The sequence below is a fragment of the Diadema antillarum genome, unplaced genomic scaffold, assembly GCF_040938485.1.
Source record: "Diadema antillarum isolate AM-2024a unplaced genomic scaffold, OU_Dant_1.0 seq00001527_RagTag, whole genome shotgun sequence".
In the NCBI taxonomy this organism is placed as follows: domain Eukaryota; kingdom Metazoa; phylum Echinodermata; class Echinoidea; order Diadematoida; family Diadematidae; genus Diadema; species Diadema antillarum.
The window spans coordinates 49,505-73,149 of NW_027272259.1; the positions used below are offsets into that span (position 1 = coordinate 49,505).

General features: G+C 40.0%; 1 protein-coding gene across 1 annotated transcript in view; it reads left to right on the forward strand.

Moving 5' to 3' along the window:
- Window positions 1-22,019: 22,019 nt before the first annotated feature.
- Window positions 22,020-23,645, forward strand: part of LOC139710383 (rho GTPase-activating protein 7-like) — a 108,474-nt gene continuing 106,848 nt past the window's right edge. Inside the window, exon 1 of the mRNA XM_071622297.1 lies at window positions 22,020-22,468. Coding sequence (XP_071478398.1) covers window positions 22,366-22,468 — 103 coding nt within the window. The 5' untranslated portion in view covers window positions 22,020-22,365. The remainder of the gene's footprint in view (window positions 22,469-23,645) is intronic.

A 23,645-nucleotide genomic window follows, 5' to 3' on the forward strand; every position in this document is an offset into this window, starting at 1 on the left:
ATGATTTATTCTATAAAATTCATGTTTTAGTGATAAAGCATGTAAATTTGATCATAAAAGAATTTCTCAATCTCTTGACAGGCCAAAGAAAGTGCTACACATTGATTTAAACCATTCTACAATGATGATGCAAAACCTATGCACCCCCCCCCCCCCCCCCCCCTCCAGAAGATAGCTATGATGTTGCATATTAATCCACTTTGTTTTGGAATACCATGTCCTTACACAAACATGCATTCAAGCACTTGCAGTAAGTTTTGTGAAGTTTACTTGTCTACAGCTGTATTCGGCTTTCAACTCAGATTACTTCAAATCTCAATACTTGTATCACTTGATGCCTGTTGATAAATTTCCCTACTGCAGTTTGTACTCTACCATGCAAGGACATGTTGATATTCACTTTTGTGCTTCTTCTTTTTCTCAAAGGCAAAGCAAGTCAAGAAGCCCCCTAAATGTCATCTGGGGCCTTGACTTCCATTAAAAGCTGACAATACCTTGTCATTATGTATAGTGATTTTGATTGCAGCTCTTTTTTCAAAGTAGTGGTCAGTCTCGGTCAGTGAGCGGTCATCTGTCGTTTTTCAACCCTCTCTTGTAGACTTGGTTCTTGGGCAAGTACATGTACATAGATTCACAGATATTTCTATGCCATGGTACAATGAATGAAAGCTTGTGTTTGCACTGGGTTGGAATAAACTTTGTAGAAGAGATAATTTTGAGGTAGTGTGTGAATTCGTATCACATTCACCCTATACTATAGTGTAGATGTTTGATGCATGACCGAAAAACATACCCCCTGTACTGTGAATACTACAACTGTACGTTTATGTAAGATGTGACACACTATGTCATGTTTGAAGGTTTGTTTGTTTGTTTTTGTAATGAAAACATTATGTGATATAAATGTATTGCATTCAGCTTTATATAAGGTTTGGAAGACTGGAAAGCCTTCTGACCTTCATGTGGAAAAAAGAAAATATGTATTCATCTCGGTTGCATTATTGATGTATTATCAGACATGCCTCAGCTACTTTGCTTGTCAAATATACAGTAATTATGGCTGAAATTGAGATAATTGAGTTATTTGATATCCATATGGGACAACCCCATTCTGTTTAACAAATCTGCTCTCTATATTCCAAAACCAATCAGTTCAACATAAGTACCCTCCGGTTAGTCTCTAGGGGAGATTGAGGAGGAGTGGACGGACCGCCAGCTCTGGCAGTAATTAGTTGCTGGTACTTGACAAGGGGATTTGGATGCATACTTTAGTGTGAAGAAAGAGAGTTTTACTAATAAAGAATCCTTGAGTGACACAATGGTGTCAATGGCAGAGAATCAAGATAAGATTTGATGGTTGTTTGTTTGTTTGTTTTTTCTTTTACAGACATTTGTTGTTGTTTTTTGACAATGTGTAATAGATCTTTATTTTCTGTTCTGATTTATTTGGTGAGATTTCTTACCTGTCAAAAATTTCTCAGTCAGTGTTGTTTTTTCTGCATTTTTTTTTCTCAAGTGGATATGCTTGTATTGACGAACAAGAATCAAAGTTAAAGCTGCAGAATACTGAAATGAAACTATGTAGGTAATGGATAAGTAGTATACAAAATTGCCATTACTGTTATTAGTATGACCTCAAGAATGACTCTTGCCTGAGACATGGAGTGAACCAGTTGTTTTGCCAGGATCATGGTTGAATATTCGTTTTGTGCACTAGGGAAACAGACTCCTGAGCAAAAACTTGTAAAATTACATTATGGACTCTTTCTATCATTATATACATATACACTGTATCTCTCATCATAAAGTACAAGGGCCTGTAGACTTGACAAGCAGGTGATGATAAGACCAGCCATTTTGTAGAATGACAGCACCTGTCATAATTGTATTATATTTATTCTACTGCATATTCCATGTGGTTTTGCACAAGTACACTACACACAAACATCAGTTACCTCCACTTGAAAGTCAAGACATTGATCAACTGTCAGAGTGATTTGTCTATTAATAGACTCACACATAAGTTGACATCACCAGCAAGAACTCCAGCCCACATGTTTGTACTATGTTTTCCACACACCGAATGAAGATGTGGGTATGAAAACAATTCATTTGGGTGCTGTATCTGTTGTTGATTAGAGACTGTTTTTGCTCCCAGTTTACTATCTCCATAGTAATGAGTAGACCTTTGCTATCTACACTACCCATCCTGTATACATCTCTTTGCGCTTATCAGCATGGCCGGGTGTTGTGCATCGTCTTGCGGACATTTGCTCCAGTGTAATCAGAGACCACTCAAGGCAGATGCTCCGCCTAATAAACTAATTGATGCACAGGTCAAAGAAACAGCTCTGGTGCGTGCCATTCTTGCCTGTGCATTGGCTTCACTGTTTTGAATAATGAAGAACTGGTTTCCCCAAACAAACCTCTATATTTCACTGGAGAAAATCAACAAAGCTGATATATTCTCAGGTAAAAGGACACTTTGTTAATGCTGTATGATGAAACTAGATGTATATAATACATTGCAATAGAATATTTTTCAACTGGCTCCATCACATCTGTGAGTTTATTTACAATGTGTACTCTGAAACGAAAGTAGCCTGTAGGCCCGACATTTTGCCGTCATTATCTGGTTGAATCTGTGTATCCTTAGATTTTGCACATGAATTCATCTTTAAATTTGGTTATCAATGTTATACAATTGTTGGCAATATTTTTGTCTGTTTGTTTGTTCATTTTTTTTATCAGGTGTGAATGTATATTGTAGATTGATAATTAAAAAGAGTTACAAATGTGTGATGTGGATGTACCTTTCTGCAAATTATCATCTGTTAGTATTTACACTGTATGTATGTGCTAATGTGTGTGTGTTTATGTGTGGACAGTGCATTACTTTGGCATATCTCTTTGTTTTAATCGGGCCTGACAGTTTCCAAGTGAATTGGTTGTAATCCATAATTCGTTGAGAGTCTGCTTGATACATATAGGTAGAGACCGAGTGTTCATTAGGAAGCCTTTGTCTCTTCATTAGGAAACCATTTGTTCTTCACTAGGATATCATTGATTCTTTCATAATTGTCAGTGACTCATTCTCGTACCTCATGTCTTGTCCGAAATGCATGGCCCCACTTCGTTTCTCTCAAGGGCAAAAGAACTGATACAGTTGTAAGTTATATACTCTGCATATAATCTTATTCTCATGCACAAAATTATTTTGGTAGTATGTGAAACCTGGTTGCTATATAACTGTACCCTAAAACAGGGCTCCACACTAACTTTTATTTTTGGTGGCCCAAAGGCAAACATCCGACCTTTTTGGTGGCCCGATCAGACGACCAAATGCTTCATTTCTGAAATTTTGGTGGCCCGACGTGCGTTTTTGGTGGCCCTAGGCCACTGGGCCACCGTCAGTGTCGAGCCCTGCCTAAAATCAATCCTAAGTTCCATTGAACTGATATTAGGAACAATTTTGGGATCAATCAGTCCTCAGAAGTTAGGAACCGTTTCACATTATTTTGTGCGCCCACTATGGTATACATACACTTTATCAATATTGTATTACAGCATACATCTTGAATGTCTGTGCATCATTCCCAACTAGACCTGATCTAAATCTGCCCCAACTTTAGAGTTCATTATTTGGCTCGATATAGCTCCCCTGTTTAGTGAAACAGGGCCTGCTGTACAAAGGGAAGAGTCAGAGATACTGTAGAAACCTGACAGCGGAAAGTAGAGCTTGAGAAGCGATATGAAGAACTTGTCTCGAAAGAGATGTGTGTCCATCGGTGGGAAACTGCCGGTGCAACTTGAGCTCCTCTCAAAAAGTTTTTTTTTGATTCGATGAAATCCTATTACAGTGTATCCACCCACGTCAGATGTCGCTACCGCTCGGCATCTGGTTACAGGTGATGCGCCAGAAGTATCCAATTTGTGGGATGTGACAACCTTCTGTACAGTTGTGCCTATCACCAGTTTGTATACAAGGCTGCACACTGGCACTGGTCCGACGGTCCCTGACCAGTAAAAATCACTGACGGACCAGTAACTTTTTCAGGAATGGACCAGTAAAAAATGGAAAGACTGGGTACTTACTGGTCCGATGGACAGGCCGGACCAGTAGAAAAAATGGGTTAGTGTGCAGCCCTGTTGTATATATCCAATTTGTTCTCAGGACAGCAAATGCACATAAATACAGCCACTCCTCCGCCTCCAATATCTCTTCCCGGCCTACCCAAATCGATTCTGCGGGCTCAAGCGAATTATCCTCCTCGCAGATTGTAGATTGGAAAACAATTTTTTCCGTTTCTGATGCCGAACGTCTCCAGCAGACAGGACACGCATGCATACTTTCCCTCGTAGGATGAACATGTGTCTCATCCGCAGAATGAAAGAGTTTCAGTGTTGATGGTGTGCTGGTGGTTGATACGACTGAAATTCAATTTGGTGGTGCACAAAGGTAGAAGTTGTTTACCTGGAGACATGGATGTCATTTTGAAAGAGTCACTGCCCTTGCATGGGAAGAATCAAGTGGTTTATATATTTCAATGCTACTTTATTGGACAGCACTTGCTTGTGTGAGAACAGCCATGTTTGTTTTGGAATCTCGTGTGAAAAATACATGCTTGTTTTGTGCCACTACAAATGCATGTGAGTGTAAAGTATTTTATTGAATTTATATCTGTGGTGCGTGCATTAAAAAAAAAAGTCCTCACTTTTGCTTCTTGTCCCTGGATCTGTTTGATAGGAAGACCTTCTCCAATCAGCCTCAGGATTCAGTTTCTTGATGCGAAATGTTGATGTGACCTGTGAAACTGAAGCACTCTTTCATCAATGTTCACCATGTAGTCTGTGATGTAAATATGAATGAGTAAACTCACACACACACAAACACATGCCCACACAAACTCACGGACACACACAAGTACATGAATGAGATACATCTCTTCAGCCTCTCAAAGCTTGAAACCATGTAATGAAAGGAACTAGCACTTAGGTCAGATTTTTTTTTTCTCCAGCCATACCTCTGAACAAGTGGGCATATGATTAGATTTCAGCCAGCTTTCCTTGATGTAGACTGACACATGTCAGCTTTCATCTTTGTATACTATTAAGCGCACTGATTTTGTCCGTGGTTGCATCCCACCCCAACTGAAATGGTGACAAAGCCAGTGCACACATAAGCAGGGTGTTTCTATGAAGAATATGCTTAGCCAGCATATAGGGCATCTTTCAGATGGCATTCTTCTACCTCTTTGGGTGTTCAGATGATCATGCAATTGCAAAATCTTTTTTTAATTGTTTTTATTGTTTTTATTGCTCTCACTTCCCTCATCGCAAAAGTGGACCATGCCTTTATGTTGTTGATCTCATCTTGAGTCTTGTATGTTTCCACCATGGATTCTATGCAAGGGAACTCTGCAACGATGACAAGACCATTATTGAGGGATGTGCAGAAATGTGATTTCGATGAAGAAAGATTGAGAGAAGTAAAGGAAAAAAAGGGGGCATGGAGAGAGTTGTGCACATAACTTCAAAGGCAAGAGCATACTGTGAATTTCTTTGTGTGTGTGTGTGGGGGGGGGGGGATGAGGGAGAGGAACATGCGATTTATCATATGATGTGTTGCAATTACCAGTGAAGTACATCAAAAGGCACCCTTTATCCTACATTTCTAGTTTGTTTTGTTTGGGGGTTTTTTTGCTATTCCATTCTCTGTACCCCTCAGTAATGACATCTGTGCTGCTTCCTGGATCTATCCTTTCCTTCATCTTGGTGATCAAAATACCGTGGTAACATCACACAATCTCTTCTTGATCCACAGTATATGTGCACACCAGGGTAACCCCTTCCCCCTCCCCTCCCCTCCTCCCTTTCCTGTAGTGTTGGAGGAAGATCCAAGACACAGTAATTTTTTTTTTTTTTTTGCTGAGGTATGCCAATCTGGGATCTGATGAGAAGCATTGTGGCTAAAGGGCTTTTTACACTTGTAAAATTTTGCTTAGCCCCGGACCAACGGTGGGGCTAAGGGGGGGCCTTAGCCCCACCGTTGGTACGGGACTATCCTTAGCCCACTTTCTGTTTACACTCGTTTTTGCCAAAGTGGGCTAGCCCCACCGATAGTACGGTACTATCTGGCCCTGCAAAATAGCAGGGGTTAGCACCGCAATTGCGGTGCCAAGCAAGTGAGTGTAAACAGAACGAAAAAATAATCCTGGGCTAAGCGAAGGAGACGAAGTCCAACCCTCACTGACCAATCAGAAACGAGGTAATCAAGTGCTGCCGGTGCGTGCGTGTACGTGTACAGTACACAGCGTAATTATGAATATTCATGTGGTTTGGAAAGTCCGGGGCTAAGAAATATGAGTGTAAAAAGGTCAGTTTTCTCCTTAGCCCCGGACAAGAGATAGTACGGGACCAATTGGCGAGTGTAAAAAGCTGAAAAAATTGGTACGGGACTGACGATAGTCCTGGGTCAGAGAAAGTCCGGGGTTAAGTAACACAAGTGTAAAAAGCCCTAAAACCTCCACAAGACCAAAATGGTGACACCGGATTGGGACCCTTCGAGACATTCTTTAGCAAATAGTTTGAATGCCACAATGCTTGTCTCTCAAGTGATCAATTATGTACCCAAGGCTGAATGTGTGCTACTGGTGGCTGACTCCAGTCTTTACAAGATAGGAAACCAATCCCTGACTGTTTGATGCAATGTTTTATGAGAAAAGGATAGAACACTTTCCACTTTTTTGTTGACCCCATACTCTCTCCCAGGGACTTTTCATGTTTCTATAATTTTTTCAATGCATGCATCGAAAAGAATTTATGGAAACTCTGGTTTTAAAAAAGTGAATGAATAAATAAAGAGCACTACTGGCCATTGAGAAACAAAGATATGACAATCACGAATGTTATCCTAAAATGTTGTTATCACGCTCATGTTAGTTTTATAGTTCTCTTAAGGGCTTTTTACACTTGTGTTTCTTAACCCCGGACTTTCTCTGACCCAGGACTATCGTTAGTCCCGTACCAATTTTTTCAGCCTTTTACACTCGCCAATTAGTCCCGTACTATCTCTTGTCCGGGGCTAAGGAGAAAACTGACCTTTTTACACTCGTATTTCTTAGCCCCGGACTTTCCAAACCACATGAATATTCATAATTACGCTGTGTACTGTACACGTACACGCACGCACCGGCAGCACTTGATTACCTCGTTTCTGATTGGTCAGTGAGGGTCGGACTTCGTCTCCGTCGCTTAGCCCAGGATTATTTTTTCGTTCTGTTTACACTCACTTGCTTGGCACCGCAATTGCGGTGCTAGCACCGCAATTGCGGTGCTAACCCCTGCTATTTTGCAGGGCCAGATAGTACCGTACTATCGGTGGGGCTAGCCCACTTTGGCAAAAACGAGTGTAAACAGAAAGTGGGCTAAGGATAGTCCCGTACCAACGGTGGGGCTAAGGCCCCCCCTTAGCCCCACCGTTGGTCCGGGGCTAAGCAAAAATTTACAAGTGTAAAAAGCCCTTTACATAATAGCTTGTGAAATTTGAATTTGCGATTCTCTTTCAACAGCCTCCTTAAACATCCAGGAAAAGAATGCACATGTTGTGTCTTTAAAGGACAAGTTCACCTTCATAAACATAAGGATTGAGAAAATGCAACAATATTAGTAGAACACATCAGTGAAAGTTTGAGGAAAATTGGACAATCGATGCAAAAGTTATGAATTTTTTAAATTTTTGTGTTGGAACCGCTGGATGAGGAGACTACTACAGCTTGTGAATCATATGCGTACAACAGTATAAAGAAAATATAAAAGAAAATTCAACATATTTTCACTTTTTTCGCATAATAAAAGAGCAATTGACTTGCCTCTTTCTAAAGGCAGGGGGAATAATATTACCCATAACATTTATCGGTAACGAGTCAGGGGAATGTGTACTTTTTTCAAAAGATGGAATTTTGTGAAATTCTCTTTATATTTTCCTTATATTGTTGTACGCATGTGACATCTAAGTTATTCATACACTGCAGTAGTCTTCTCATCCAGCGGGTACTGCAAAAAAAAACTTCAAGAATTCATAACTTTTGAACGGATTGTCTGATTTTCCTCAAACTTTCAATGATGTGTTCTACTAATATTGCTACATTCTCTCAATCCTTATGTTTATGAAGGTGAACTTGTCCTTTAAAGTTATGGATATTTTTCATCTCGCAGGACCTAAAAGCAAACTCGATACTGGAAATTTAGTTTCTATGCCTTAGATGTTGCTATAATAGGCAAGTCTTGCACAAGCTCACTGTTTGTATGGAACAGCCTGTATCATGAAGTATTGCACAACATTGAATGTATAAGTGGACTTGTCTATTATGTAAGGTGTCTAAAATGGTCTTTCCGATCTGTGTGGTTACCTGTGTGCGGTATTGTAATAGCAACTTGTCTCCCCTCTAGATTCATCACTGTGCTGTGATTTCGATTGAAGAGCTGGTCAGCTGTATACTTAAACAAGTATGTTTGTGCAGGGTAGTGTTTATGGAAGGGACAAGTTTTATCGGCCACCCAGCTATTGATATCATGTGTGGGACAATAAAGAATTGGATGAGTTATGGTCTTTCATAGGGGCACAAGCAAAATTTTGTCACTTATTTCATTCTTTTTTCGTTGGAAATTTTATGAGCGGACAGATGGGATGCAGTGAACACAGCATGCCAGCAGCAGATTTTGTTGTAGCTTTTGGTATTTTCGGTTGGCATATACTTATAGGTGCCTAGGATTTTGTCGGTACGTGTATCTATGGGGAAATGTCCATGTATGGAAGGCGACAGATGGATTCATGTAGGCCAAGAGCTATCAAACTGTGAGATTTGAGGGCATGGTGCGATCTGATTTTATTAGGGATTGTTCACACTTCTGTTCTTTTTTTTATTTATAAGCTTTAACACTTCCAGTCATCAAATGTCCCCCATGAGATAAAGGAAGCTGTAATGTCAATCATCATGAACAATGCATGAATTGTCTTCATTGTTCTTTAAGAAGCTGATATGCAAAGAATGTCATGGCTTTGTGTTGTGTTCATCTTTGAATGTGTGTGTTTACATGTGTGTGCATCACATTTTTTCTTTCATTCTCAGTGTCAACTTTTAAACAGAATCTAAAAACATTCATATATTCTTTTTGACCTCGTCACTGAGATGATTTTTACCATGTAAAGTGCATTGATCAGTTGTATTGTATAGATGCTATACAAAAGACTGTTTGTTATGAATTGTGATTTGATTTATATCAATTATAATTGACATGTGAAGTCCTTGTTGACAACATTGGATATTAAGGTGAGTCGCATCTGTGGCATTGGATTCTAAAGTTTGAAATAAGTTTTCTTGCATGTGATATGTAGATGAAATGTGTAGAAAGTAGGTTATCAGTAATCATTGATCATTAAGGATCCAAGAAATGTTGAGTCTTGCGCGCATGGAGGAGGCAGCTGTATCAATCTACAACTTGAGCAGCTTAGCAGCAATAAGACAGGCAGAAAAGGACACAGAAACCCACACCAATATTCTATGAAATATAATCTAAAAAATGACTCATCAGAATCAAAACTGTGATTTGATCAGCCATTTCCATTTTGCATGCAGAAAAGCATCATATGTTATCAATGCCTTGAAATAGTATTCAAAGAGCTTACTTTCTTTCTGTAAGTACTATGGATTTTTTTAATAGACTACTTTCTACCTTGTAAGAATGAACAGAAGCACTTTACAAGTTTTTGTCATTGAGATGGGGAAAAATTATAGCTGTGTTACCTGTGCAGAGTTCATACATTACATTTTTTTTTCTCTCTTTCATACTCATCTATTTATGAATCTGTAATCATCATGGCTGGTGTCTCATACTAGAAGTCTATCTTCCTCAAAGCTCCTGTAAATTTAGGGAAAAATAAGGTCAGATGTGAACACATACATGTACCTTATTTAGTGACCAATGCTGTCCAGTGGAACTTGATCCTTGCAAGGACATGATCGCATTTATGGAGGAATATTACTGATATGTGCCTTCTGTCAGTGAAGTGGAGTTTATGATGTACGATGTAGTCTCTGTTTTCATATGACAGGGGAAGACTTGGTATTCTCAATAGAATGTGCTGACATAAAATGCCAGTTGTATTTGTTTGGCTTTTGTGATTTTGAGATGCCAAATTTTTGTCTCTCTCATTTCCATCAATTTTGACAGCTCCATACTACCTGTTTCCAACTTTGGCTCCTTTCATGAACAGTTGATTTTCTAGGGATGTAAAAATCTGTCTTCCTGATACTGTCCTTGCTGTATATTTTCTCAGACTAATAGACAAGTCCATTTACAGTCATGGCTGTGCAGCCTCTCCATAGAGGACTGATTACACTGGTAAAAGTAAAAAATAAAAGTTGCTGGATTTCTTCAAAAATTGGCCTGAACTAGTGATTTGTTTGAGGGTAAAAAAAAAGAAAGAGTACAGTTAGATTCGAAATTGATTTTCCTTTTAAGTATCTAGGTCAGAGTGTTACAATTTTCCGTTTTTGAAGGTCTGGGCCCTGTTTTATGAAGAGTTAAAATTGATTATATAGTTGATTTCAACTGTAAGTCTATGGCAGCCTGTGTGGTAAGGAAATTTAAAATCGATTTTATCTTTTGATAAAACAGGGCCCATTTCACAAACTATTGTAGTGAAGTCGTGTTATGCTCTCTTGGCACATATGATGACCAACCCATAGGCAGGGCTCCATATCAGCAGTGGCATGGCCACTAAAGATTGATTTAGGGCCACCAAACTTCCTAAAAGGCTACTTTTTGGTGGCCCAATATTGGGCAGCTAATATTCAAAATTAATTTTTATATTTCCTTTCATTTCAGGCCACCAAAATTTAAAATTCAAAGATTTTAGTGGCCCAAACCGGCCACCAAAGAAACAAGTAGGCCTAAGTGTCTAGCCCTGTCATATGCCAACATTAGTCCTCATAATTGTATTTTATGTAATGGTCATGAAATATCTACTCAGAAGCAAAGACTGGGTGATGCAGCCTGCATTAACCCCACACGATTAATTTGTAATTCAGTCCTGTTTAAGCAAAGTGATGCAGGACATATTCTCAAAGAAATTCTACTTTTATCTCAGGGCCTAGCAGTAAATTTGCCAAGCGTGGCATACATGTAGGCCTAGGCTATTTTGACCATTGTGCATGTTCAACACTTGAAAATTTAGTTTGAGGGTCTGTGGAAATTGACAGTATCCACCTCCAAACACACTTCTGTATCACTGAATTATGGGAAAATGAATTGTTTTACCCTGGGACGAAACATATAGTGTATGAATGTGGCCATGTTAGCTCTGTGCAAATTTTGCATGGATGGATGATCTGTCTATTCATCTTCATGTGTTACCACTCAGGGTTTAGGTGTGGGAACTTCAGAAAGTTTCGGCACTTTTTGTCTGTCGTTATGGAGGAAGTGTTAATGCTGCCTTTCTTGCACCAGGAAGGGAAAAGAACAATTCTCATGAAATTCTTTGTATCAAATGAATGCACCATCTACGATTTCTCACGTCAGTGTCTGCATGAAGCTACAGGGATTCACATCGCAGATGACTATTGAATAACATACTGGTGTGACCTTCAAGGCTGCATATTTTGATAGAGGTATTGGCATTTATGCACACAGAAAGATAATTTGTTGTTTGCTTGTCCTTTTATGCCAAACTTGTCAAGTATTGTCAAGTCAAATAATTCTGTATTTGATGAGTCAGTTTGCCCAATATATATTGACACTGTACGCTCTAATGAGCAGCTCACTGCATTAAAGGTATATATCTCATTTTTCAATCAAGCTGCACCTATAACCTTCATATGACATGACCTTGATACAAATTGTACTGTACATGTGTGAATATGCAGTGATAAAGAAATATTAAACAGCTAAAGCTGATGTAATCATTTGAATGTAGGTGCTGGTGTTTACCACTTAAAAAAAAAACAACTTGAAAACTTATCCAATACATAGCTAATTCCTTTTAAAAAAATGATATGAATAATATATATCATGTACCTTATAGAAGAGAGTATTTCAGTCTGTGCTGAATACTATATGTAGGGCCTACCAAGTGACAATGTGTGCAAATGCTCAATTTGAGTTCATGCACTACTTTTATTCATGGAAAAAAACAAACATCATCATTCTCCAGTAGCAAGAGAATATTTGCGGGATCATCAGGAGCTGTGATCGGATCAAACTTACTATGTACTCAGACACCAAATCATATTTGATTTGAATTGAAGGCAATAAAATGTTCGATGGAAGCTAAAGACATTCCATGGAGGGTAATGGAGGTTCTTTGATGTGAATGAAGGTCACTTCTTATATTTTCTTCTCAGAAAAGACTCCTCCATTCGCTGTAGGAGAAGGTACTTGATTCATAATATGGAAAAATGCTTTTCTCTCAGTCTTGGTATTAAAACCAATGACTTGCCATTCTTTTATTTAGAGAACATAAATGCCCTGGAAAGGAAAAGTTGTGGTTGCGTTACGATGATTTTCGTTTTTATGTCAACTTTCGAGTGGGCCATGCCTTTTTCATCTGTTCCATTGCCTACTGCTGGTAAATATAGCCAAAGTTAAGCCTTCCATGTTTACCATTGCCCCTCCCTCACGCCCCCTCCTCAAATATTGGAGGTCCAAGAATAGTGGCACACCTGGGCTTATTACAGGAGGAGAAATACAAGGGTTAGATCCCTCTCACTGGCTGTGTTTGCCCAAGTACTCTTGACTTTTGACAGCCCTGCATGCTCTTTCCATAATTCAAACCGATTTTCCCCCCTAGTTGCGGCTGAGCACACATTTCCCTCCGTCCTGTGTATTCATTCAATCGCCATCCTCCCCTGACCGCCTCTCCTGAACATGATCTTCCTCTCTGGTGTGTCTGTCGGAAGACGTACATTATGAGCTTGATTTTCATTGTATAGTGAACGCAATATATTTCTATTCTGACAAAAGTCACCTTTTTGTGTGTGTGTGTGTGTGTGTGTGCTCAACAATACCTTTATATATTTTTTGTTGTACTTGTGTATTTGTAATCAGTTGGCAATTTGTGAAAGTTTTGTGCTGCGAAAAATCCCATCTTCTCCAATTTGTGAAGGTTTCATGCTGCGAATGTTTCTGGTTCTACAGTACTCTGTATGGTATCAGCTCTCAACTGGATTGACTTACTAGTTTCATAAACAGTGATCGAATACATGTATCCTACGACAGGTAAGTTCAGTCACATCAACGGTTTTATTCTAACCGCCTCAAACCCGCTCAGTCATTCATACCCACCCTGAACAAAAACAAGAACAAAAAAGAACACTTTCCTTTGACACATGCGTTGGTTTACCAAACAGATCACTAAGAAATCTTGAATGAAGCCATGAGTGTTCGAGTCCCCTGAGTCGGAATTAAGGGAGGGAAAATTTGCACTGATTGTTGATATTTCCCCGGCGTGCCACTCAAAACTGGTGGTCATTCATTCCGGTCACCCTGCCGTCTTTTGTGTGCGTTGGCCGAGCTGGTCAAGCGTCAAGCCATCACTGCCATCGTTTTTATTGATGCAGTCTTTTGCAGGGCATTCTAATCTCCAAATTTGTCGCCCCGTGCGATTAACTGGACGCCTAGTGCCCGCAGATTTCTGAGGAGAGCGTGAAGCACCGTCCTTTACATCCTCATCAAATACCTCTCCAAATTGTTGCTCAGTCGCTGTGAATATCCCATCTGTCATTGTGATGGTAGGCGGATTTTACATTGTAGATGTGTAGTTGTCATCCCCCCCCCCCATTCTTTTTTTTTTTAATGGAGAAGTGGTGGATTTCAGTCAGCATCTTACTCTGTTGCCTTCTCTGACACCAGTATATGACTAGAGCAATTTAAAGATTTTAACGAGATTGATTTATAGATGCTATTAACCCGTTGAGGACGAGTCCCGAGTATACTCGGGCAGGTGTCTATGGGAAATGCGTGTTGTAGCAAAATCAAACCGTCCTCAACGGGTTAAGTACGGATGAAATGATGCGTGTCAATGCAAGATTATTACCCCTGTAAGATTTGTTTCTAAGATTTGGGGATTTGGGCATTGTTGGTATGATTTCAGGTAAAGTGACAACTGGTGCTTTGTAAACAGAATAGAGTGATAAGGCATACTGCCCAAATTTAATTTTCTTTCATCCAAAAGGTAGGTCAGTGTCCTGTCAATTTGTTATTTGACGTAACATCTTCTTGACTGCAGTTGGCTCACTCACTGTTCAAAATCATTGTACTAATCTAGTTTGAGTTTTCCTAATTTTAATTTTTTAATCTCTTCTAATCAACTGTTATTTGGAGAATGCAAGTGGAGAAAGGATTGACAGAGCCCTGCTGTTTCACTCAGTTCTAGGACAATTACCACAGACCCTCCTTTGACCCTATCCTTCATCCTAATCCTGAACTTAATCCTAATGCTAACCCAAATTCTATTAAACCCTAAACCTACCCTAACCCATATCTTTACTCAGACCCTATCACTACTGTAAAAGTGGAAATTTTCGCGGTGTTGAAATTTTCGCGCATTTCGCGCAACCAGAAACTAGCGCGAAAATAAAAGCACGCGAGTATTTTTGTTTGCCATTTGTTCCTGTGCGTGATGTCTTGATTCCGCGGAATTAAAAACACGCGAAACTCTTCTGACACGGCCAAGCGCGAAAAATTAGTCGCGCGAAAATATCCACTTTTACAGTAACTGGTATTTAGCTGGGGGGGGGGGGGGGGGGTAATTATCCCTGGGGGGTAATTGTCTGGATAAGATTCACTCATGGGAAGCCTCTGTTATGCATAATTTCTGTGCCATAATTTTTGGCTTGGCCCAACTTCTGCCCATGAACTAAGGGAGCATGTGATACCAGTGGATGATTGCTCCGAAGGATCTCAGAAATTTTCGTCCATGGTTAATTGCATCCTTCAGGTGAGTGCCAAGGCCATTGCCACAAAGTGCAGCGCAGCTCGAGCTGTAAATTTCTCTAATCAATGCATGTGATCAATAGCACTGCCCAAAGCTTGTCTCGTGGTACGGAACTGTAGTCGCTCGGGCATGGGCCGTAATTGTGATTTGGCGTGACTGCATCACGTACCGTACTGACCCACATTACCGGGCATAGGGACTGTGTGAGAGGCGGGACGTTGTGGAGAGAAAATGAGCAGGACAAAAAGAGAAATGTCAACAGATCAATTATTCCCATTCATCGCTGATGCTCTGCGTTGTCGTGCCCAGCTTTCCGCAACGCTCGCTCCTCAAAATGCCCAGTTAGGTGGCTTAAACCTCCCCAGATCAATATATATTCATAGGGTTAAGGGTGGGAGGAGTTTGACAAAGGAAGATGCACATGCATATTAAATGGGAAGAATCTGGACAAATTATGACATACAATAATGAACTTTACAATTCGCTTTCAATCATGGCTGGGGGATGCCGTAGGTTACTTGATTTGCTGCAAAAGCTAAATTTGGTATAGATGTTATTTAAGTTATTGCCATCATTTTGTTTGTGTGTGTGTGTGTGTGTGTGTGTGTGTGTGTGTGTGTGTGTGTGTGTGTGCATCTTTCCCAAATTTTAAACAGGAATCAGAGGCAATGGCTCACACCAAAGTTTTCTGAAAAGGAGCCAGCTAGGGATAAATCAACTACTGCTTTGAAGAAGAGAAGAGGAGTAGATAGAAGATGAAGAAGGGGATAGGGTGATAATAAAATGGACTACTACTGTCTAGTGCCACCACATTTGTGATAAGAGCACAACTTGGCCCACAGCAAATTAGAACCTCGATAGCACACAAGTGTGCAAATCACATATTACACAAGTGCCTCCATGAGCATACAGCATTGTAATAGAGCGCCCTCTACAGGGCATGTCTGGCTAGGAAGATTATAATTTGTTTTGTTTTGCCGGAGCTGTTGAGCGGGTTTCTCCTCCCCGAATCCGTCATTAGAGTCGGAGGATGTAGGTTAATAATGTGAGCGATGCTGGACGGAATCCGAGGAATCCAACTCTTGCCACTTACGGCGGGATGTTTCAGTCATCGATTCTTCCCGCCGCTGGGGGAAGCGATGCTGTTCCTGGTTTCTGTTCCTTCCCCCCCACCCCCCTCATCGTGGGAGCAGAGTTGGTCTGATTAATGAGGAAAAGGGGAATGGATGGGGGCAATATGATATTCTCTCCTGTTGCTTGTATTTTTCTTGAGGTTGAGGTTTTTTTTTAATGACCACATGAGAAATTTGAAACCAAGCAACTACTTCCATGATGTCAGCAGAGAATACAAGGTATTCAAAACCCTTTGATATCGAACATGAACATCATTACTTCTGCTATCGTCCACCCTCCATCCCCCCCCCCCAGCAGATAATGATTCAAGTGACATACAGATAGTGTTCATGATTGAGAGGTCCACATATAATTCATTCTTTTTTTCAAAATGGTTGAAAATGCCAATGCAGTGAATTCGTGATTGTATTTACAGGGATTAGAGAAATTAAATTAGTTGATGCTTACAGATTGCCATGAAATGGTTACCATGGAGACAAGTGTCATGAAATACTTTGGTGCATATTCGGAGGGAGGGGGGGGGGAGGCATCAAGAATATTCCTCAGATAAGTTTCATATCAGAGGACACAAAAATGAGCCCCAACACGCACCTCCTACCTTTAATGCAAGAGGAGCGGCGTGGAATGTGCCCGCTTTTATGGCTGAGAAGATGTGCACATTTCATGTTCTCCGATGGCAACCACAAATAGACACGAGGTAGTATTATGGGAGTGATACTATTTGTGGGTGGAGGCGGGATGATAAACTACCTGCACCAGACATCAAGAGAGATTGATCATCATTGTCTGACATTTCGTCACCCTGTCCTTCTCTATGTCTTTCTTTCTGTCTGTCCGTTTCTCTTACGTTCTCTCCCTCTTTCTTTCTTTCTTTTCTCTTATCCTCAAGATAGCCAAGCAGATTTGGGTCAGCCATTACAAGGTTTGTTTGGTGAGGCTCCATCATTAATGGGACTACAGATTCTGGATGATATCGAACTATTACAATTTTGAACTACTTTATTGCATTTGTAAAATGAACACAACATTTCTAAACATGAATTGTATTTGCTAGGTATAAAGAAATGACAAACCAGTGGTGTTACATGGAGGAGAAGATCAAGAAGGAAAATATAACTAGTCAACAAAACACTTTTAAGAGTATTTTTAGTCCACGAATGCTGACTTGATACTTAGGACCGTTAATATCTGAAGCAACGTCTAACACAAACAGGACTATGAATACTTTGAAAGCATTGTAATCTGCATGAGAACATTTCATTTGACTGTGCCTGTAGATTTCAAGTTGATGTATAAAGAAGTCTTTGATATCTTGAGAGTAAGGTTTGTCATAGTTCTGGTGGAGGAAACATAACAGTTGGTCATACAATCAATGATGATGTGGTAGGATGTCAAGCACTTGAGAATTTGCAGTGAATGTGTTCGGCCTTCATAAGAAGATCTCGAGTTGTCTATCACCCTCTAAAGTTAGAGAACTGAAAGACTCTTACACCTTATATCCACATGTACAAAGGAGTGATAAAAAAGAAAAGAAGGAAATGCAGGTGATTTTTATCTGCAGATTGAAGGTTCTGCTCCACTCTGCGAGGGTGGTCAACCAGACAGAACACAGTGAAGGGTTGGAGTACCCTCTGTGTGTGGGGCGACTGGCGTCAAATAGGACAAATTGGACGCTGGGTAAGCCGCACCTTGGAGTGATTGCATGGACAAGGTGTAATGGCGAATGGATAGTTTGCACAGCAGGATGCTGTTAAAGGCAGGCACAGAGCCAATGACAAAAAAACTAGCATAGGAGTATCTTGTTCCCAAAGGGTATTCTTTCTATCTTTTTCATTAAAGGAGGATTGCCATTTCTAAGGAGCAAAAAATCCCCGGCTTGTTTGATTTTAGAGTATCTCACATTTGCCTGACAAACTTTAGGGCGACAAACTTTAGGGCAACAGACATTAGATCTTTCTGAAAACAAAGTATAGAGGGATAACAGTCAGACTTTGTTTTAATGCGAGATTGTTGCATTGTATTTGCGAGTTAACAGGAAGCTGTGAAGACACTGGTTTCATGACACAGTGTGTTAGAAGTTGACCTGACTCTCAGATTTGGGGGCTGAATAATCACTTGGGATGGTGGTTGTTTCACATTTACGAAAAAATGCTTTGGGTGTCACAATTTTTAAACACTTTCTAGACCTTTTCAGAGTTTCTGAGCATTCAGAATTAGATCTGAGTCTCCTTTGCTGGCCAAATGTTGACTAGTTGTTCCAAACACAATGACATGTCATGTTAGCATGCAATATCTTAGATACTTTGCACTCTTAGAAAGAGAACATTTATACATAACTTGTTCTTGCCCCGTGATCAGTGTGAATGCGAAATCAAGCTATATACTTCCATTTCCTTGATTTTGATTGCCCTGTTATAGGTCAAATTATTCAGATTACAAACATGTGCCTAGAATCAAGTAAAAGCACAATTTGAGAACACTTTTGGACCATGTGATACCTGTGTGTGAGTTGAGAAACAGGTGTTAACTTTCATCAAATTTGCATTCAGACTCCAACCCCCCCCCCCAAAAAAAAACCCCAAAAAACCAAACAAACAAAGAGAAGAAGATAAGTCCTGTCTATTGGGCATGAAACACCTTTGTGAACATGTTTACAAACGAGTTCTCATAAGTGTAAAAGCCCTCGCTGAGCTGTCAACAAGTGCGACTTCATCAAAGGCAATCCCCCGAACATCACATACAACTTTTGATTGTCACTTACTTTTTTTTTTCTCTCTAGACCCAGTATTCAGTTTGGACTAAAGTTTGGCATCAACCAGTAGGTGGAAGAAGGTACTTGCGAGACAGTTTGAGGAAGATGTTGATTACATTAGAAAGGACATTGTTTATATTTGACAGGAGTTGGTGAGTCAGTAAGGTGCTCGACGCTTCCTGAAATGGTTTCTCGCAATTTCCTGCTTCCCCGAAGAGAAGAGTGACCTGTTGAATAGGTTTTTTGATGTTCTTTTTTAATAGAAAGAGCAGAGAGAGAAGCTAAAAAGTACAATTCTTTAAATGTCTGCAATTCTGGATTGAGAAGATTTGCATGGAGTCACAGGTTTCAGAGATAAGGAGAAAAATTAGAAATCCCACAAAGGTCCAGGCCTGAAGGAATGTGTGTATTTCCTTGATTTGTCATTGGGGACAAAAATCAGCGTTTTTAATGCGGGCTTACCAGTACCTCTGCATGAAATGTGTAGCTGCACTGTATTTTTTTTTTGTTGTTGTTGTTGTTGCTAGAAATGCAGAGATGATTTGAAGAGGATAGATGCACTTATTATTCATGCATTTTTGTAATTTCTGTATTTTGTTGGTGTGTTGGATTTATTTGATTACAAATGTATGGCTCCAAAGCTAGTTTTGTTCCACAAAGTAGCACAACTACAGTAGCAGGAAGTATGTCAGAAAATAAAATAAATGGCATAACCAAATGACATTGGAAAGCCAAGAAGCAGGCTTTTTTTTTTCTTTGTGATTTAGATCAAGTTGAAGAGGCAACTGTGATACAAAATTATGCAGTTCACAAAGGCTCTGCCCTGATGGTGCGAGTAATGACTGTATGGTATTTGGCCAAGAGAGGGCTCTTTCCGACCGCAGTACACTGAAGAATGATGGATGAGAAGTCTGTGTTTACGGAGTGGGGACAGTGCCCATTGCTTTCACTTAACAGCCAAAGCCTTCACTGTGTGTGTCTGTATGTATGTGTGTGTGTCTGTATGTATGTGTGTGTGTTTGTGTGTGTGTTTGCGTGCGCATGTGTGTGTCTATCTGTCTGTCTGTCTGTCTGTACTGGGGCAAGCAGCAGCTGAGTTTTCTCATTCTGTTGGTTCTGTCTATTTGTCTCCCTTTTATGTCCTGTGTTTATTTATTCATGCATTTTCTTTACTAATCACCATACTGATGGTGTATAAAGACAGATTGCATTGTCCTCTCTAAGTCGACCTGTGAGCTAACATAAACATAGATATTCTCAGTGATAAAGTATTAAGATACTCGGATAGAAATCTGAAGTAATGATGTATAATGGCTTTTGCAGTAATATTTCTTCAATGAAATTAAGAAATTACTTTGTGTCAGAAGTGAGTGTCAGTTTTGACAGACATGTTTGTTCTTGATGCAAATTAACCCTTTGAAGACTAGTCCCAAGTATGCATGGGCAGGTGTCTGTTGGAGATTTGTGTTACCACAAAATCAGCCCGTCCTCCACAGGTTAATGCATATCCATGATACAGTTGTAAAAAGAAGCCATTTACTCCTTTGACCCAATAAGTATTCATGACCGACGAGTGCATAGGTATCTGGGGCTCTTTCGAAACAAGTTATTTTCCATTCTGCCCCATGATTAAACAACAGATGGCAGACAGGGCATTATATACACTATATATATTATTTTACACAATCGTCCAACGTATTTGGTTGCCAAGGCAACAAGCGAGCCAGCAACTGATTTCGTGCAGCTGACAAGAAGTCTAACAACACCCCCGTTCACGGCACATAGACAGGTGTTTGAGCATATGTACCTACTCCAGACTTCTGTTGAACTGTGAAGCCACGATGTTGTAATGAGTTAGGATTGCACATATATACAGAAGATAGAAAAAAGAGAGGGAGAGAAAAAAAAAGACAATGCACACATGGGGTTTAATCAACAATGATAAAACCACAAAGAAATTCCCACATCAATCTTTTGTCATAACCGTCGTACCCTGCCCCCCTTTTTCAAACATGTGGCTTCGTGTATATTTCAGTAGAACAGGAAGTGTACATGAATACCGCCTTTCAGGAGTCTGAATGATCATATTTCGAATCTCTGTTGTTGATATTTTTTTTTCCCGCACACATATTTTGGTTGAGAGGTGCTCGGTTGAGGTCCTCTATTGTTTGTCTCACCTTCAGGTTCCCTTTGTTCGATAGAATAGTTCGCAAATTAATCATCATGCGTTTTAATCATCACGGCAGTTTAATCATCGCGGCCCTGAAACATACTTTTCAGCGGAAAGTGACTTCACGCATGCAGACGATGTGGTCCCACAGCTCGAACAGAATAAGGGGTAGGATAGATTTGCTCAACACCATCCAGTACCACTAATTCGGCAATACCCACTGGGGAAACAATTAACAGAGGAAACATCTTTCAACCTTTGGAAGTTCCCGAACATCATCATCATCCATTAACAGAAAGAGTAACATTTTTTGTTTTTGTTTACATATGAAACAATTGGAAATTTTGGTTTGTTTGTGTATTCATGTCACTGTTCCAAAAAAAAAAAAAAATGAAGATCAAATATTGAACATACTGCTGTGTCAATCTTGTACCTCATTGGAAGTCTTTCAGTAAGTTCATTGGAGATTGTTTGTATATATATGAAGCACATCGAATGTACCTCTTTCTGCCTGTATGCACTTAGTACGCCTGTACACCAAAAGTTACACCTTAAGGTCCTCTGACAGCGGAAGATGGTAGCAAAGATACTGTATGTCTAGTCATTCATTCTTTGAGTTTCATTTATCTCGTTACCACCCTGGCCACATGTTTTAGGAGACACAAACTTGGCAGCCTTTACAGTATATATGTGGGCTGATTAGAAATTGCACCGTATCAATTCATAAACAAACTTGTCAGAATGCTTGAACAATGGACACATCGATTGGTAAACATTGGGACACTTTTCCGGGGAGGGCATTGCGAACTTTGCATTTACATTCCACTCATTCTCTCCATGACGACGACCTTGTCTGTGCTGGAAGTGGTAGGAAGGCTCAAGGGTACATTTTAGCATCCACATATAAATATATAATGATGGAAACACATTAGGATATGTAATTAATCATTGCGTGCGCTCCAGGAAGACCTACAACAATGGCAAATACCTTCTCCCCCGTACATAACGTAATCTAAAATCCCCCCTTATCGTCATCAGAGAAACGTCATCAATTGAGCCGTATGTAGAAGGATTAGCATGAAATCTGAAGCAGTAGGACTGGATTAGGAAGCATTTAACAGCCAGTTGCTTCGAAAAGAAGAGTGATATACAGAGACTGTCAAATGGATAACTACTACAGGTAAATGTGATGCGTATCATTTGCTCGCAAACTCTTGTGTGCTAACGGTGATACCAAAAGAACCCATAAAGGCATCCGTTGATCACTGGCGCTGGTGGTGCCATTGTTGGGCCGCGAGGATTTACAAATGTTCGATGGAGTCCAACTCGCGGTCTCTCCCTCGCGCCGGCGGCGCTCCAAATCCCCTGGCTATTATGGAGATGCTCCTTGGAGGCCAGAAGAGGCGGATTCAAAGGGGTAAGTCAGCCTTGAAATGGAGGATTATCGGGTGGTAAAGAACACTCCTGTGGGGAATCAAATACATGCAGGCCTGCTCATGAAGAGGCAAAGTGGTGAAGGTATAATGCGGCACTGATACAGAAGAAGAGCAGGAAGAGTTGGATAGATAAAAGAGCAAACAGGGAGAAAACATAAGGCAGACATATTATAATGAAGATTGAATCTAGATCACAAGCACTGCCAAGAGACATTTTCAAGGTTACATTTTTATACAACTTCACATCATTTTCACAACTCCATTTTAAGTTTCACACATTTGTGTGTTTTCGTTGGATGAGGGTATTTTGGCTTATCTCTGCATTCATTCTGCAAGCCAGAGTTGGACAAGATTGCCATGTACAATGTCAGGGTTTGGATTATTGAATATGCCATATATTTAGCGAGACTAAATTTTCACGAATCGGGACTTCCTGACGATTTCGCGAGTGGTTAAATTTGCAATCATGGAGTACTGTACTGAATGGAGAAATGTATGTGTGCACGTCATCTTCAATCGGGATCAGAGTCAATATTTTTGCGTGTCTTTCAATTCGCGAATAGCGCCTGACTTGCAAAATTCGCAAAAATTAAAAACCTCACGAAATATTTGGCGTATACAGTAATATGTGAATCAAATACTGTGGACTGTACAGAAGAGAGTAGCGTGTCCTCTCTATGCACCATAACAATCTCTCTCCATGTGTAGCCTGGCAGTGGTTGCTGTGGGCAGGTCTGAATTATAAACATGTTTGAAAATGACTTCGTGTTTATTATCTCCACAGAAATGCATTTCTTGCTGAAACGCGTTTGCAAGCACACTTTTTTCAGCGTTTCAGAAAGGCATTTCTAACCCCATCATCAAGGCAGTTTTGCATTTATCAACTGCTTAAATCTCCCTGAAATTTGTGTGGATACCTTAATTCTATGCTAGAGTTCATAGAGTTCATACATGCAACTCAGTAACTCACAAAAAGTTCTCACCCCCAGAGATGATTTCCAGAGATGATGTTTTCTCTTCCACTGAAGTATTAATGAGAAAATTGAAGATATTTGGAAGAAAGGCTGTCAAAGTTGATTTAATAAACTTCGAAAAGATTGACAAAAAATTGACTTTGTATTTCATTTATGTATGAAAAAGAAATTCAGAAATAAGATT